This window comes from Pteropus vampyrus, unplaced genomic scaffold, assembly GCF_000151845.1.
Source record: "Pteropus vampyrus isolate Shadow unplaced genomic scaffold, Pvam_2.0 Scaffold171, whole genome shotgun sequence".
In the NCBI taxonomy this organism is placed as follows: Eukaryota; Metazoa; Chordata; class Mammalia; order Chiroptera; family Pteropodidae; genus Pteropus; species Pteropus vampyrus.
Window position 1 is genome coordinate 1,582,684 of NW_011888952.1, and position 18,902 is coordinate 1,601,585.

At 34.8% G+C, this 18,902-nt stretch overlaps 1 protein-coding gene across 4 annotated transcripts in view; it reads right to left on the bottom strand.

Annotated features, from left to right (window-relative positions):
* The window catches only part of ATG7 (autophagy related 7), a 228,405-nt gene that overhangs the window by 106,034 nt on the left and 103,469 nt on the right, over positions 1–18,902 (bottom strand). For all 4 annotated transcript variants that reach the window (XM_011370556.2, XM_011370557.2, XM_023536863.1 and 1 more), the window contains one exon: positions 2,099–2,221. In XM_011370556.2, coding sequence (XP_011368858.1) covers positions 2,099–2,221 — 123 coding nt within the window. The remainder of the gene's footprint in view (positions 1–2,098; positions 2,222–18,902) is intronic.

The following is an 18,902-nucleotide window of genomic DNA, read 5'->3' on the forward strand; positions in this document are numbered from 1 at the left end:
TTCAGAATACTTTTGGGCAAGAAACTAACAACAGTGTTTGTCTCCAGAAAGGAAACTGAGTGGTAAGGGACAGGTGTAGAAGATTTCCATTCTACTCAGAATATTTTTTATAACTTTAATTTTATATCAAGTGCATTATTTATCTATCCAATTTGCTTCGTGGCACCAGATAACCATCACTATTAAGGAATGCAGGCCTGGGGTTGACGGATCTGATTTTTCAACGAAGTTATAAATGGGAAAATTCTGATTTCTATGTAAAACTCAATTAAAAAATGTTGGCTTTATTCACAATTTAACACATAGGGCAGGCCAAACAAAACACACCTGCAAGCAATATCATCAGGCTCATAGGTCAACCAATTTACTATCTCTAATCAAAAATTTGATGTGTGGCTTATGATTCCAGAACTATAAATTTCATGGAAGAAAACTTCAAAAAAGAAAACTCAGACTTGTGGATAAAACCATGCCCCATCTTGCCCCACCATCTATTTAGTCACTATTGCTTTCAAACTTCCGGGGTCTTTTAAAAGGCTATTAATGTTTGACAGACCAAAATTCAAAACAAGCCAGGTTTCATCAAGGAATGTGCCCATTTTCCTAACATCTGCTCTGTTCTAAAGAGTGAAATATGAGGTCAATTTCAAGTTGCGATTCTTCTAGCCAACTAAAGAGAAGTATTTGAATTATTTATAGCTGGGTGGAAAAATTCCTGCAACCAACTAGTCAAATGACTGTATAGTTGAAAAGACCTATAAGTTATTTTTCCCTTATCATCAGGAAGTACAGTGCTGATCAAAATACAAAATGGTGGCCATGATCAACATAATATTCTGAATCCTCTCTGGGAACTTAGTCATAGATAAGGAGAAAATCTGAAAGTCTCTTAAAGTCCTGCAGAAATGCCATTCATTTACCCAAACTGAAACTAAGAGACTCTATGTGGGTCTAATTACCGGTCATTGTGGAAGATTTCATCTGTTGAATGCCCAGAGGGCACCAAAGCCAAAACAAATTAAAAAAGAACCAGTTTCAGTTCTAAATCTAGCACTAGTGATGCACTGCCGTGTTTCTTTGGTGTACCTAAAAATCTCACTCCAGTCTGCTGAAATCTTCAAAGGATTTCATTCTGGTATTTCTACATGGTTTTCCTATACTCAGTGCTAGCTCCAATCTTCCAAACAGCAGCCTTTCACCACCCGATGGTCCAGTATTAGGCCTGACCATCCACTCACTAAGCAGTGGGGTCTCCCCTAATGGTGAGACTATACAACTCCAGGCAGGGATGGGGGTGAGGAGGTAATCAATGAATTAGACTATAGGACTAATGGCAACTTTGCAGGACACAGGCATTCAAGGTTTTCCTTATGTAGCTTGTGGAAAAGCTACAATAGACCACATTTTTCCTAAGAGCTTTTTCACCCAGGTAAACGAAGGGAAAGCTCTTGATTTAATCTCATTTAATCGCATTCACTCATTCTGAAGAACTGTCCACTTTGCCAAGAGACCTGAATAGCACCACACCATACATAGTGTACTATTTTCTAAGAACAGCGAGCATATGGAAAAATAAAATGATAATCCCAGTCTTTACAAATAAACACGATTATAGTGACCCAGGAAATTAAGATCTGTAAAATACTATAATTGACAAGCAAAACATAAGTCTCTTAGGTTGTAACTGAAGGAGCTATTTCATGATGGGGTTCAGTGCCCTAAGAAGACTGATCAAATTATGAAATAAAAGCCAGAAATGTTTTCTCTGAAGAAATGGCCAGAGTCCAATGTCTTCCCTGACTTGCATTTTGATGTACAGACATTAGAGCCAACTCTCCAATGGCCATAGGTATACTGTTCTTCAGTAAGAAATGGAGGTGCTTGGAAATCAATAACCTGTACTTCCTTTATCATCAGTTTTGTGCGTTAGGTACATACTATACAATAACCTGCACATATCAGCATTGAGCAGTTGTAGGAGGTTTGTTCTAAGGAAAAAAATCATAATTAACTGCTTCTTTACCTCTTCATCAATTTGAATATCAAATAGGTTTTAAACACATCAGCTCTCAGTACATAAAGCATGTTTTATTCTTACCTCAGCAGCTTGGGTCTCTTGATGCAGCAATGTAAGACCGGTCAAGTCTTCTAAGAAGGAATGTGAAGAATTAAACACCTTCGCTAGGAAATTAAATCCTTCTCGTTCATATTGATCAAGAACCTGTAAAACATTTATATTTTTTAAAAGGGGGGCTGTAGGTTTTAAATGCATATTAAATATAAGGATAATCAATCTGTTGGGCAATAAACCAGGAAGGCTTAGTATTTTACCACTCTTTTCTTTCTTGAAAGAATGACAACATTATCTTCCAATTCGGATAACAATTTTTCTCAAATAAAATAAGTTACATGCAAATCCACTAAAAATTCTAGTAGAGCTGGGGTTACTGATTTTAAAGTTCGTATTTTAGCAAAGAAAAATAGGTAAGAGCCAAGAAAAAACCTTACAAGGATAAAGGGAAAGGAAGGGCCAAAAGGATGGGAAATGTGACCTACTGGCTGGCCAAGCATATTTTTAAAAATAATTTTAAAATGTAAAACTAAATTTTGCCAGGCACATCATAAAATAGGAGACCCAAATGACCAATAAATGTATGAAAAGTTGCTCAGTATTACAAGTGATCAGGGAAACAAAAAGTAAACCATAATGAAGTGCTACTTTAGACCTATCAGCATGACTAAAGTGGAAAAGAAAGAAAATACCAAGTACTAGCAAGTACGTGGAACAATGAAGGTTCTCATGAGAATTCAAAATGAGACAACAACTTTAGAGGTTTAACATTTATATGCCCTATGATCAAGCAATTCTACTTCTGGATATATACGCCCAATAAGAAATGTATACGTATATATTGGAAGACCCAAATAAAAGGGTCCATAGCAGTCCTATTCATGATAGCTCCCAACTAGAAACTATTCAAGTGTCCATCAATAGTAGAATGAACAAACTGTGGCTTATTCATATAGAGGAATACTATATAGCAAATGACAACTTCATGCAATATATGGGTAATTCTCAAAAACAATGTTAAACAAAAGGGAGAAGCAGTATGTACTATATGATTATTTTTATATAAAGTTAAAAAAACAAGCAAGATGAATCTAAGGTGTTAGAAGTCAAGAGAGTAGTTACCCATGGAGGGGTTGTAATTGAAAAGGGGCACAAAGGAGGGTCTGGAATGCTGGTAATATCTGCTTAAAAAAGCAGATATTAATATCTAGAAGCAGATATTAATATCTGGGTGCTGATTACAATGGTGTACTTTGTGAAAAATCATCAAGCACTTTTTTGTATATGTTATCCTTCGATTAAAAAAAAACAAAAGATAAAAGGCCAGTAATCTACACAAGAAAATATAGGAACATATGAGTATTTAGAAACAATCAAATAAATGATTATCACATTTAAGAATTCAGTGATCACAGGAACTGTGAACTATAGAAAGCAGTGAACCAAAATGTCTCAGAAATTCTCTCAGAATTCAGAATAAAGATGTTTCAAAAAGATAGCAGACACTGAAGATAAATTTAAGAAATCAATTACACACAAATAGAAAAGTTAGAGAAGCAATAACACAAAAAATAGAAAAAAATTTTTAAATAATTTTTCTCTATTCAGAAATGAAAATGTGTAAGCCCTTTAATCCAGCAATTCTACTTCGTACACAGTTTGAAGACTTTTTTTCAGGATTGAGGAATTGTGATTTTTTTTTTTCAATATTCTTTAAAAGTCAATTATCTTTACTTTAAAAGTGAACGTTTTAAAGAAAATCTAATGATAAGAATATTGACTCTTAAACAGCATGCCCATACCATTCCTGCTTGTGCTCTGCTTGCACAGGAACAAAGACTGATGTGTAAGGATGCTCATCACAACATAGTTTGCAGTAACAAAAGATCAGAAACAACTACTCTTTAACAGGGGACTGATTAACTAAATTATAATGTATTTATAATCAAGGACATAATCTGGATCCATCAAAAGAATGAAGCAGTTGTATAGTACCAATATAAACTAATTTCTAAGACATAGAGATATAATAAAAAGCAACGTCTAGACCATGTGTCTAGTATTAATGTTTTTAAAATAAAAGTGGAGGAGAGGAAGAGGGAAATGTACATACGTATATGCTTGTTTACGCATATATAATCTCTAGAAGAACATACATACACACAACTGGCATCAAGTAGTTGCCTCTGTATATTCCTTTATACTACTTGAATTTTTAAAACAATGTGCATGTATTACTGATTTAAATAATAGTAAAATCTTAATTTAGTTCTACCTCTACCCCCCTACCCCCCCACCGCCACCTCCAGTGCTGGAGAAAGGTCTCAGAAGAGGAAAAAGAAGAACTCTAAAGTCCTGATGAAGAAGTCAGCACAAGGAAGGAAGGGCAATTCTCCTCCCTCACATCATAAAAGAGACCTGAATGGCCAATAAATGTAGGAAACCTGTCTGGGAGCTCTAAGGTCTGAACAGCAAGCTGCAAGGTTGTCTGCTGCCAGAGAGAGGGGTGGGGTGAGCCACTGAGCTTGAGGATGGTGATGTTCTGGGACAGCTGTGTGGGGAATGTGAGAAAGGAAGCTGATCAGCAGCCTGAAGAGTGCTGAGCATTCTGAGGCTCCTGCTCAGGACAGAAAACAGAAGTTTTGAAAGAAAGGTAGTTAAGGACCCATCTAAGCTTGGGGACTGGCAGGATAAGAGTAACAAAGACAGAGGTGAAAGAAATCGAGGGGCTGAGGAATACCAAAAACGGACCCAAGCCTGGTAAGAAAAGGCCTGCAGACTAGAAGGAACAAGCAGACTAGGATCATGAAGGACTGGAGGAATGGGGGAGAGGGTATGAGGGTGTTGACCATAGTCTCAAGGCATATACAAAGTAGTCTTTGGCTGATTAACCACGGTAAGTTAATTTGACAACCTACTGCCTGGATATAAAGGCACTTAACTAAATCTCTCAGTAATAATGAAATTTCTTACAAACCAGAATGTTATCCCAGGAAAAACATTCATGGAAATTAAGCGACCTGTTTCTAAATGGTAAATACTGTGTGTGTGTAGCGAGCATTTATTTCCGAGTGAACCACAAAGTTCCCCAAATAGCTACTTTGTGCCAGTTTTCCAGTAAGGTAAAAGAAGAAATGGGGTTGAAAAGGGACAAAAACTGAAAAAAAAAATTGGAATAATACCAGAGATGATACTTTGTTAGACTTCATTAAACTTTCAGTTTTGAAACCTATGTTTCCATATAATTTTGTGGTGCTATGAATCTGGACAGTGGAAAAATTCACAGCAAGGGCAGAATGAGTAAAGGTCTCCCCCATCCCCCACAATCAGGATATGCAGAAAGTTTAATACTGAAACATTATTAATAGCTCTGGCTTGAAAAATATGTGGAAAAACTTAATCCTCTAGGGGCATATTTAATCATGCAAGGGTTTTCCAGCATTCCCTTTATGCACTGGGAAGTTAATTTGTGTTACGAGTAAAAGCAGTTTATAAAAGGTATCAGGATTTCCCTCCGCTACACACAGCTTTACCATCTTAAAGGGGAAAAAATGTGTTTTACATTATCCAAAAACAACAACAAACTTACCAAGATACTATAAAAATGAATTTGAGCACTGCAACAATCTGTCAATCTACATAAAATATACCAAATCTCTTAAGTGAATTATATAATACATGGTCCTGAGAAGAGTACACACTACATTCTGGTAAGTTATAATCACCCAAAGGTACTGGGAGACTTTGCTAAATGTAGAAATCATAATGACTATTTTAGTAAAAAGATATGGATCCTTTCCTGAGGGACTCAATTTTCCTAAACTGTTTTGTAAGGCTAGGTTATATTTATTCATAAGGTAAATAAGCACATACCACTGGACAAAGATGGTAGAATCTCTTTTTAAAACATGATTTTAGGAATTTTATTTCTCTTGCTGATATTCTTTGGTGACTCTTTTTAAAAAAAAAAATTATAGGTGACGTACAATATTAGTTTCAAGTGTACAACATAGTGATTTGACATTGATATGCCTTACAATATGATGCCATATTAAATCTACTATTTGTCACCGTGCAAATTTGTTATATCATTGACTAGATTCCCCGTGCTGTATATTACATCTCTGTGACTTATCTATTTTATAACTGGAAGTTAGTATCTCTTATTTCCCTTCACCTTTTTTACCCATCCCCCCCACATTCCTCCCTTCTGGCAACCAACACTTTGTTCTTTGTATCTATGAGTCTGTTTCTGTTTTGTTTAGAATCCACATATCAGTTAAATAATATGGTATTTGTCTTTCTCTGATTTATTTTACTTAGTATAATATCCGCTAGGTCCATCCATGTTGTCGCAAATGGCAAGAATTCATTTTTTTTAATTGCTAATATTCCTATATACATACACACACACACACTCACATGTACATATATCTCACATCTTCTTTAACCATTCATCTATCGATGAACACCTAGGTTGCCTCAATATCTTGGCTATTGTAAATAATGCTGTTATAAACATAGAGATGCACATATATATTTTTTTTCCAAAACAGTATTTTCATTTTCTTCAGATAAATGCTCAGAAAACAAATTGCTATGTCCTATGGCAGTTCTATTTTTAATTTTTTGAGACACTTCCACACTGTTTTCCATAGTGGCTGCAACATTTTATACTCCCACCAACAGTACATGAGGGTTCTTATTTCTCTACAACCTCACCAACACTTGTTATTTGTTGACTTTTTGATAAAAGCCATTCTGACAGGGATGAGGTGTTATCTCATTGTGGTTTTGATTTGCATTTCTCCAATGATTAGTGATTCTGAGCATCTTTTCATATGTCTCTTGGCCATTGATATGTCTTCTTTGAAGAAATGTTAATTCAAATCATCTGCCCATTTTTTAATCAAATTGTTTCTTTTAATGTTGAATTGTATGAGTTCTTTATGTGTCCTGGATAATAATCCCTTATTGGACATATAGTTTGCAAATATCATCTCCCATTCAGTAGGATGTCTTTTTGTTTTGTTGATGGTTTCCTTTGCTGTGCAGAACCTTTTCAGTTTGATATAGTCCATTTGTTTATTCTTTATTTTGTTGCCCTTGCCGAGGGAGATATATTCAAAAAATACTGCTAAGACCTATGTCAAAGAGTTTACTGCCTTTTTTTTCCTTTTGGAGTTTTATGGTTTTAGGTATTATATTTAAGTCTTTAATTCATTTTGAGTTTATTTTTTTATATGTATTAGAAAGTAGTCCAGTTTCCATTTTTTTGCATATATCTGTCCAGTTTTCCCAATACTATTTATGGAAGAGACTGTCATTTCCCATTGTATACTCTTGCCTCCTTTGTTGTATAGATTAATTGACCATATAAGCGAGGGTTTATTTCTGGGCTCTCTCTTCTGTTCCATTGACTACATGTCTGTTTTTGTACCAATACCATATTGTTTTGATTGTTGTAGTTTTGTAATATATTTTGAAATCAGGCCTTTTCTTCCTCCTTAAAAAAGACTATTTAAAATTCTTGGAAAGTCAGTTTAGTGGTGATGAACTCTTTCAGTTTTTGCTTGTCTAGAAAACTATCCCTCTTTCAATTTTGAATAATAATCTTGCTGGGTAGAATATTCTGGGTTGTGGGTTCCTTCCTTTAAGCATTTTAAATATACACTCTCACTCTCTTTTGGCCTGGAGAGTTTCTGCTGAGAAATCAGCTGATAACTTTAAAGGTTTCACTTGTATTCGACTTGTTTTCCTTTTGTTGTCCTCAAGATTCTCTCTTAAACTTTTGCCATTTTAATGACAATATGTCTTGGTGTGGATCTCTTTGGGTTTATCTTGTTTGGAAATCTCTGTACTTCCTGGACGTGGATGTCTGTTTCCTCCCCTAGGTTAGGAAAGTTTTCAGCCATTATTTCTTCAAATAAGCTTTCTACCCCTTTCATTTTCTTCTGGGACCCCCATAATGCAAATGTTAGTGTGCTTGATGTTGCTGCAGAAGTCCCTTAAACGATCCTCATTTTTTTAAGGTTCTTTTTTTCTTTTTGCTGTTTTTGTTGGTTGATTTATACTATTCTGACTTCCAGGTTGTTTACTTGTTCTGTATTAGCTGATCTGCTGTTGATTCCCTCTAGTGTATTTTTCATTTCGGTTATTATATTCTTCAGTTCTGACTGGTTCTTTATTACATTTTATAACTCTCTATTGAAATTCTGACTGAGTTCCTCTATTTTCTCAAGTTTGGTGAGCATCTTTATGACCAATACTTTGAATTCTTTATCAGGCAAATTATTTATCTCTATTTCAAGAGGGTATTTTTTGTGTTCCTTCACTTAGAACATATTTCCCTGTCTTCTCATTTTGTTTGATTTTTGTGTTTGTTTCTATGAATTAGATGAAAATGTGCTCTCTCTTAATCTTGAAGGAGAGGCCTTGTGTAGAAACAAACTCTGTGTAGACTGCATGTGCTGGGTGGTTTTGGCAGTCTGGCTGGCTGGAACTGAAGTGGGCACATTTCCTGCCTGGGGCAGTCTAGGAGGCTGGCTGGCTGAAGCTGCAGCAGGGGCTGAAATGGCTTTGGGCATGTAGCTCCAGGAGCACCTTGGTAGGCTGGCTGACATGGGCTGCAGTGAGTGAGTGCTGGCTGAGGTGGCCCAGGGACATTGTGGTGGCCTTGCAGGCCAACTGGAGCACTTAGATCAAGCTCCTAACCACGCTATCTAGGTGGAGGAGAAAGTTATGGTGCTTGCTGACACCTCTGATCCTGGAGAGTTCCCACAGATCCCAGAGAGTTTCCACAGTTCCTTACCTGTTTGGTAGACTCCTTGGGGTTAGTAAATTGATTTTTTTCATGTATAGTCTAGATGTCCTTTAAATTATTGTTTTATTGCTGTGTCTCAGAGCAGGCAAGTGAGCTGGAGTGGGCCCCTCAGTGATGTCCCTACTGTAGGTCACATCATATGGGTAGGGTACCTGCTATTACTGCATCTGTTTCTCTCACCCTTCTCTTTGTAGTCTCTTTTGTTTGTTGTACAGAAGCTGTTCAATCAGCCCTCAGTTGTTCTTCAGGAGGAAATGCTCTACCCGTAAGTCTGTGGAAGGAGGTGAGTTCCAGATCTTTTTACACCACCATCTTGGGCCTCTCTCTTTGGAGGCTCTTTACTAGATCAAACCTGCACTCTCCGGATGGCATTTAAGTCCCTCTATAACCCTCTGCTTTCAGATGACCTTCTGAAGAATGATTTTCACAGGGTCTAAGAGCTCCTGACAACACCATGCAATGATTTTCCTTTCATGAGAAGAAGAAAGGATTCATAATTTGCAACTCTTATCTATTATTCTTAAGCAGGATACCAGGAACTCTGCACCCTATCTAAAAAAAATAATAATAATAACTTGCGTATTTTCAAAGAGGAAAGGGAAAATGTAGTATCTGAAAAACTCTTAAAGTTTCTTTTGTTTAGGAATTATAATAACTTGCTCTTGACAATTTAAAAATATGTGTCCTGATTTCAAAAAACCTTAAAGAAATCTTTCCCAATGTCCCAGAAAGGATACTAAAAGCATGGCTGGAAGCCACCAGGATCCTTAATTCTCATCCTACGAAAATCCATAAAAGAAAGGTCAAAACACTCCCCTCTTAGAGACAGTCACCCAGTCATCACAGGCTTTGCTCCAAGTTGAGGGCAAAACCCTGTTTTTCAGAATTACTAGTGAGTGAGCCATTCCAGGGTGGAGAAGCCCCACTTCAGATGAGTGAGAATTATTGCTAATAAGACCATGAAACCTTTGATCAGTTTCTGTCTCTTGGGTGCCCTGGGATTTCTATCATAAAAGACCATCAAGGATGAAAAAAGCCCCAATTTCAGCAGCCCTTACAACACTACTGTCCCATCTTCACTGCTCCCAGTTCCACCACAGGACCATCACCTTGGGAAAGTTTCAGCTCCTTTCTTGTTCCCTCTTGGTGCTGCTCTACCTCGAATGATCTGTCTTCTGCATCAAATGAGATATTTTACTTCCACCAAAGCTCAGCTCAAGCATCAACTCTTGCAAGAAGTCTTCCTTGATTAATACTACTGCCTATTTTTTCCTTCCTTTCATATTCTCTGACCTCGCTTTCATGGCATATTGAGTTGCCGAAGGGATTGAAGGAAATGCTCTCACTCACTGTCCCTGGTAATCGGGAGTCGATGGCATTTTCACATATTGATCAGATGTTCAATAATTTTGTTTCTGTTTCTATATATGTCAGTGATATAAAGCAGATAACAGATGAGAAGACAGCTTCATATGGAAACATGAAACAATCATCCTAATTACATCTGTTGCTGTTAACTTGATCTGTTATATACAGGCAGAATACACAAGGCCAAATTTTTTTTTAAAAAGCGACAAATCTGAGTTTAAGATATGTACTGAGTTCACGATATGTAATAGTATCTTAAAAACTACAGCATTAATTGGGATAATTACTGGCATGTCAAAAATAAAGAACGGATAAGTCTCTTGTTCTTTCCCAAGTCACTGTATAGTGCACATTAGTCCTAGGCACCCAAGTCCAAAATGAGCACAAAGGTAATTTAGAGGTTACTGGTGATTTCAAATAGAAACTTCAAATAGCTTTAAAATCAAGATAACTGGCAATCGAATAAAAGTCCCAACATTTCAGTATTTTAATTGAATTTGTTATGATGCAACACACAACTGTACTAAAAAGAACCAAATAATATTACATCTTGGTATCTTCACATACCGAAATCAGAATTCTATTGAAGTCAACTAGGTAGAGGAAAAGAAACTGAGAAATGGGGTGTCAACTAGCAATAATTTGGCAACACTGGGCAAAACGCTATCTTTTTGAGCCTGCTTGCTCATCTCTAAAATGGAGATGCAACTCCATGCTTATCTCCCTACTTACTGAGATACAAAAAAGATTTCATGACTTTAATAACTGTCAAAGAATGGTTTACAAAGAGCAACAGAAATGATATGCATTTATTACATTTTCTTTGAATTTACTACTTTTAAAACATAATTTTTATCAACAAATAGGGCTTGATAAATACAGAAAATACATGACAAGACATGTGTGCCTTCCACCTCAACTACAGCTTTAAAAACCAACAAGACACAATTATAGTTAAAGCAAGCCTGGCGGCCACCTGAAAGAAACAGACTGAAGCTCTGAAGAACTCCAACCCCATTTTCAGAAAATTGCCACCTATTTAGAAGGAAGACTCCACTTGCATGTCGTCTTTATTTTACCTGACTCAGAACTTGGTGTGAAAGCTTTTTTCCTGGGGCCAGTTGTTGAAAAGTATCAGAGGAAACTGTTTAACATCATGATCTCCTAAGATGGTGGGTAACAGTTGGAGCGACAATAAACTAAGCAAAAAGCTTAAAAGGAAAATCCAGGGAATATCATTTTCTTAGGAATGTAGAAGACCATACACAGGCACAGAGCTAGGTGCATGCCTCAAGCTGTGTACATGTTCAGGAAATATCTGAGAAGGCCCTAAGCTCTCACCTCTAGCTCACCTTGAGGAACTGTGCAAGCGGGAAAGGAAAGGTAAGGCATAATTCTTAACTGCCTGGCTGAGTGTTGAAAGCATGTCCCAATACGCACATACAGCTCCTCAGCAAAGACTAGGAGACTTATTGCTTCCAAACACTTACAGAAATCTGTCCAATTTTTAGATACCACTAAGCTAACTGAGCAGAAACTTCATAGCCACACAGGACAAATAATACAAACTTAATGGAATTAGTTCAGATAAGCCTCTAAATAACAGCAGCAGCAGCAACAACAGCAGAGAGAGACAGTAAACCATGGGAAGGGGAGAGGATATGGTTTTCAGAGGTGCCACATTATGTTATTTAAAATATCCAGTTCACAAAAAAAATTACCAAATAGGCAAAGAAACAGGAAAGTATATTCCACATGCAGAAAACGGAAACAAAAACAGTTGATAGATGTTGCCCCTAAGGAACTTACTAGACAAAGACTTTGAATATGTTCAAAGAACTAAAAAAAAAAATAAAAAGTATAAGTAACTAAAAGAAAGCATGAGAATACTGCCTCGCCAAAATAGAGAATATCAATAAAGAGGTAGAAATCATAAAAAAAGAACCAAAGAGAAATTCTAGAGTTGAAAAGTACAACTGAAAAGTTCACTAGAAAGACTCAGTATCAAATTTGGGAAGGTTGAAGAAAGAGTCAGTGTACTTTAAGATAGGTCAACTGAGATTATCCTGTATGAGAAACAGAAAGAAAAAAGAATTAAGAACAATGAACAGAGCCTCAGATACTCACAAGACACCATCAAGCATACCGGATATACATAATGGAAGTTCCAGAAAAGAGGAGACAGAAAAAAGGGTGGAAAGTATATCTGAGGAAATGGAAAACCTTCCCAATTTGTGAAAAATATTAATCTGCACATTCAAGAAGATCAACTTCCAGTAGAATAAACTCAAAGAAATCAAGACCTAGACATATCATAATCGAATTGTCAAAAGACAAAGGGATAATCTTGTAAGTGCAAGACAGAAATGATGGATCATGTAAAGGGGATTATTAACAGCCAGTATCTCATCAGAAACCATAGAAGCCAAAAGTAGTGAAATAAAATATTCAAAGTGTTCAAAGAAAAAGACTGTCAACGAGAATTCCATGTTCAGCAAAACAAACCTTCAAAAATGAAGGAGAAATGAACAAATTCCCAGATAAACACAAAACAGAGAATTCATCAGTAGTAAACTTTCCTTGTAAGAAACACTTTAGGCTAAAATTAAAGGACACTAGACGGTAATTCAAATCCACATGAATAAATAAAGAGCACATACATATAAAGGCAACTATATTGATAAATATAAAAGACAAAATACATTTTTGTATGTAATTATTTTTCTCCTATGGGGTTTAAAATACAAATTCATATAATTACTATAAATTTATTGATTGTCATATAATTACAAAGATGTAATTTGTGTGGTAGTAAGCAAAAGGAAGGAGAGAGAAATAGGCAAAAAGAGTAAGGTTTTTGCATACTACTGAAATTAAGTTAATGTTAAACCAAATTACATTGCTAAAAATTAGGATTTTAATCATAATCCCCAGGGCAGCCACTGAAAAAATAACCCAAAAATATATCGTGAAATATATGAGAATTCAAATGGTACATTAGGAAGTATCTATTTAACACAAAATAATACAGTAAAAGAGCAATATAGAAAGAAAAAAGACAGAAGACACATAGAAAACAAATAGCGATGTAGCAGATGTAAATCCTATCTTATCAGAAATTACATTAAATGTAAATGAATTAAAGACTCCAACTAAAAGGCAGACATGGTCAAATGCATAAAAAAAAGCATGATCCAATTATATGCTGTCCACAAGAGATTCATTTTATATTCCAAGACACAATAGATTGAAAGTAAAAAATAGAAAGAGATATTCCATACAGTTTCAATTATGCAAGATAAATAAGTTCTAGAGATCTACTGCACAGTGTGGTGATGGCAGTTAACAATACAGAACTGTATACTTCAAATGTCCTAATAAGATAGATCCTAAATGTCTCAACTGTACACACACACACACACACACACACACACACACACACACACACACACGGTGAGGAATATGTTAATTAGCTTGTTTGTGGTGATTTTACAACATACATGTATATTAAAACATCAAGTTGTCTATCTTAAATACATATAGTTTTAATGTCAATAATACCTCAATAAAGCTATTTTTTAAAAAGGAGAGAGTCCATGCAAACTGTAACCAAAAATAAGTTAGTTGGAGAGACTATACTAATATCAGACAAAATAGCCTTTAATATTATTACTGGAGATGGAAGACATTATATAATCAAAAAATAAATATAATTATAAGTATGTATACGTACCTACTAACACACCCCCAAAATACATAAGCAATAAATGACAGAATTGAAGGGTAAAATATAATTAAATAATAATAGTTGGAGAATTCAATAGTGGACTTTCAATAATGAATATAACAACTAGACAGAAATCAGCAAGGAAGTAGAAGACCTGAACAACTCTATACAACAACTAAATCTAATATTCTAAAACACCTACATCCAGGAACAGCAGAATACACACTCTTCTCAAGTGCACATGAAACATTTTCCAGGATACACCACGTGTTAGACCATAAAAAAATGAAATCATATATTATATGTTCTCTGACCACAATGGAATGAAATTAGATATCAATGACAGAAAGAAATTTGGGAAACTCACAAATATGTGGATATTAAACAATGCACTCCTAAAAGCAGTGAATCAAAGAAAGCACAAGGGAAAATAGAAAATACTTTGCAATAAATAAAAATAAAAAAAAAATACACACACAACATACCAAAACTTATGAGATACAACGAACACAGTGCTTAGAGGGACATTTATAATCATAAATGCCTATAATAATGATTTCAAAACAATAACCTAATTTTTCTGAGAAAAAATCAAAACAAAAAGCACCCTACACATAAAACAAGAAATATAAAAAATTAAGCCAAAATAAAATGCTGTTTTTTCTGAAAAGATAGACAAAATTGACAAACCCTTTATCTATACTGATTAAAAATAAAAGACTCAAATTATCAATATCAGGAATGAGAGAGGAGGCATTATTATCAATCTCACAGAAATAAAAATGATTATGATACTATGAACAATTGTATGCTAATAAGTTAGATAACCTAAAAATAGACTAAGTTCTAGAAAGACACAAAGTACTGACACTACTCAAAAAGAAATAGAAAATCTTAATAGACTTATGAAGAGTAAAGAAAGTGAATTAGTAATCAAAAAACTTCCCACTCAGAGTCAGATGGCTTTGCTAGTAAATTCTACCACATATTTAAGAAGAATCAACCAATTTTTCACAAACTCTCCCAAAAAAACAGAAAAGAAGGAAACCTCTCAACTCATTCTATGAGGCCAGTATTATCCTGATACTAGGACCAGAAAAGACACCACAAATAAAGGAAACTACAGACCAATGCCCCTTATCAATATATATGCAAAAATCTTCAATAAAATACTAACGAACTGAATCCAGCAACACATAAGGATTCTACACCATGACAAAGTGGGATTTATTCCTAGATAGTAAGGTTGGTTCAACATATGAAAATAAATCAATATACACCATGTCAATAGAATAAGGTACAAAAACCACATGATCATCTCAATAGACACAAAAAAGCATTTAACAAAATCTAACCTTTCATAACAACAAATACTCAATGAGCTAGGAATAAAGACAATTTCTTCAACTTGCTAAAGGGCATCAATAGCAAGAAAAAGACAAGGATGTGTGCTTTTGCCACGTCTATTCAGCATTGTATTAGAGATTCCAGTCAGGGAAATAAACAAGAAAAAGAAATAAAAGGCAAGTGTCTAGATGAATGTGGACTGGAAAGGAAGAAGTAAAACTATACTGCAGATGACATGATCTTGTATTTAGAAAAGCATAAGGAAGCCACAAAAAAACTATTAGAACCATTAAGTATAGCAAGGCTGCAGAACACAAGAGCCATATACGAATATCAATTGTATTCTTATATACTAGCAATGAACAATTAAAAGAAGAAATTAAGAAAACATTTACAATAGCATAAAAAAATCTATGAATAAGTGCAATACCTATACACTGAAAACCACAAAACTTCACTAAAAAAAAACCCCTGAAGAACAAAATAAACTACTACAAAGGAAAGTTCATGGACCGTAAGACTCAATATTGGTAAGAGCAATATTTGTCAAATTGATCTAATAATCAGTGCAAAACCATCTGGCTTTTAGTGAAGGACAGATATAGACAAGCTGGTTCTAAACTTCATATAGAAATGTAAGGGACCTAGAATGACCAAAATAATCTTAAAAAAGAACAGAGTTGGAGCTCTCACACTTCTGATTTCGAACCTTATTAAAAAGATACAGTAATCAATACCAGATGCTCCTGGCATAAGGACAGATCAATGGAATACAGAATCCAAAAATAAACCCTTAACATTTTGACAAGAGTGACAAGATAAGTCAATAATAAGAGGAAAGAACAGTCTTTCAACAAACAGTGCTGGAACAACTGAATATCTACATGTAAACGAATGAAGTTGGACCCTTATCACATACTATATACGAAAATTAACTGAAAATGATATACATATCTAAATACAAGAGCTAAAACAATTACATTCTTAAAAGAAATCATAGTATATCTTTATGACTTTGAATTGGACAATGATTTCTTAGATGTGACAATAAAACCATAGGCAATCAAAGAAAAAAATAAGATGGGACTTCATCAAAATAAAAAACTATTGTATTTCAAAGGATAAATCAAGAAAGTGAAAAGGCAAGACACAAAATAGGAGAAAATATTTGCAAATTATGTAACTGATAAAGGTTTGTATCCAGTATATATAAAAAACTCTTATCATTAATCAATAAAAAGACAACCCAATTTAAAAATGGACAAAGGAACTGAGTAGACATTTCTCCAAAAATAAATATACGAATGACCAATAAACAAAAAAAGACACTCAATATCATTGGTCTTTAGGAAAATGGAAATTAAAATCATAATGAGCTACCACTTCACTCACTAGGATTGCTATAACAAAAAAAAGAGACAATAAAAGTGTTACAGAGAAGATGGAGAATCGAAACCCTCCTACCTGCTGATAGAAATTTAAAGAGGTGCAGCTGTTATGAAAAGTAGTTTGGCAGTTTCACAAAATGTTAAACACAGAGTTACTAGATGACCCAATAATTGTACTCCTACGTATATATACCCAGGAGAAGTGAGAACATTTGTTTACACAAAACTTGTACACAAATGTATGGCAACAATATATTCTTAATAGCCAAAAGACAGAAACAACCCAAATATCCAATTGATGAATGGATAAAAATGTGGTATAGTGGAATATTATTCAGCCATATTTTTTAGAAATGAAGTGCTGACATATGCTACAGTATGAACCTGCAAGCATGATGCAAAGTGAAAGAATCCATTCAGAAAATGCCATGTATGATTCCATTTATTTGAAATGTCCAGAAAAGGAAAATCCATAGAGATAGAAAGTAGGTAAGTGGTTGCCAGGGGCTGCAGGAAGACTGAGAATAGGGCGTGACTACTAATGGGTACAAGGCTTGTTGTGGGGGTGCTAAAAATATTCTGGAATTAGTGTGATGGTTGCACAAACTTGTGATTATACTAAAAAAGCAATGAATCATGCACTTTAAAATGGTGAATTCTGTGATGCGAATTATATCTTAATTCTTTTTTTTTTTTTTTAAGACATACGATAAGCTGTTAATAAAATGATCCAATGTAGGATGTCTGTAAAACAGCCTAATTAAAAACACTATCTGGATGGAGGGAGGGAGGGACAGAAGGACACACTGAACCCCACTCCCATCAATCTGTGGACTAGTAGGGAATGCTTCTTCAACAATGTGTCATTTCCAATTAGAGTTGTTTGGAGCTAAATAAGTACCAAATTCGTTTATTATCTTTAAAAAATTCAACAATATTTCTGAAGATCTTTGGAAAGATAAAAATACATCTTTTTTTAAACAGAAGGGAGAGAAAAAAAGGAAATTCTCCTGAGGTTTCATTAACTTCAAGTTTTGGGGAGTGGCAGAGGATCAAAGAACTAGTACAGATCTCTTATAGAAAAGCTAATCTGTCACACCAAAAAAAAAAAAAAAAGAACAAAAAAAAGCTGATCTGCCATGAGTAACTTTATCTCAACCTAAAAAAATAGCTTTTTATTTCTATCATAAAAGCAAAATAAAGTTTTCTGAAATAATTTGACTTTATAAAATTGAGCTGGTTAAAAAAAATGAGCTAGTTAATGAGCAGGATATTAAAATGATCGAAATATTTATAAATGGATGCTCTGACCAATAAATCTAATCTTTTTAGACTTATGCTATTATAGGTCAAAAATTTGAGAAGGGCTTATTTTAAATATCAATAGAAGTCAACAGGGAGGCAAACTGGAAAATTATAAACAAAAAGTTGCTCCAGAAATAATTACAGCCCAAACCACTCAATACATTCATTCAAATATTTGCAGAGAGCCTGCCCTTGGTTACAGGCTTCTTCAAGAAATTCATTGTATTTCTGTATAAGGGGAATTATCCCCACTCCCCCAATTTTTTTATTGTGGTTAAATAAACACACATTTACTTTCTTAACTCTCTTCAAGTGTATATAGTTCAGGAGCATTAAGCACATTGACATTGTTATGCAGTCATCACCACCATCCATCTCCAAAACTATTTTCACCTTGCAAAACTGAAACTCTATACTCATTAAACACTAACTCCCCATTCCTTCTCCACCAGCCCATGGAAATCACTATTCTACTTTCTGTCCCTATGAGTATGACTATTCTAAGTACCTTATTTAAGTGGAGTCATACAGTATTTGTCTTTTTGTGACTGGTTAATTTCACTTAGCATAATGTCCTCAAGCTTCATCCATGTTGTAACATGTGTCAGAATTTCCTTCTTTTTAAAGGCCAAATATTATTCTATTGTACGTATAGACCACATTTTGTTTATTCAGTCATCTCAGTGGACACTTGGGTTGCTATCTTGTTTTAGCTATTGTAAATAATGCTGCTATGAACAGGGGTGTACAGAGGTGCCACTTATTGTCAAGGAGATAACCAAATATCCTCTACAATTCACCATGCATACAGAATTATTTCTCCACTTGCAATATTCATTCTTTGGTCTCAGTTTTTAAACACCGTTTTGTTGG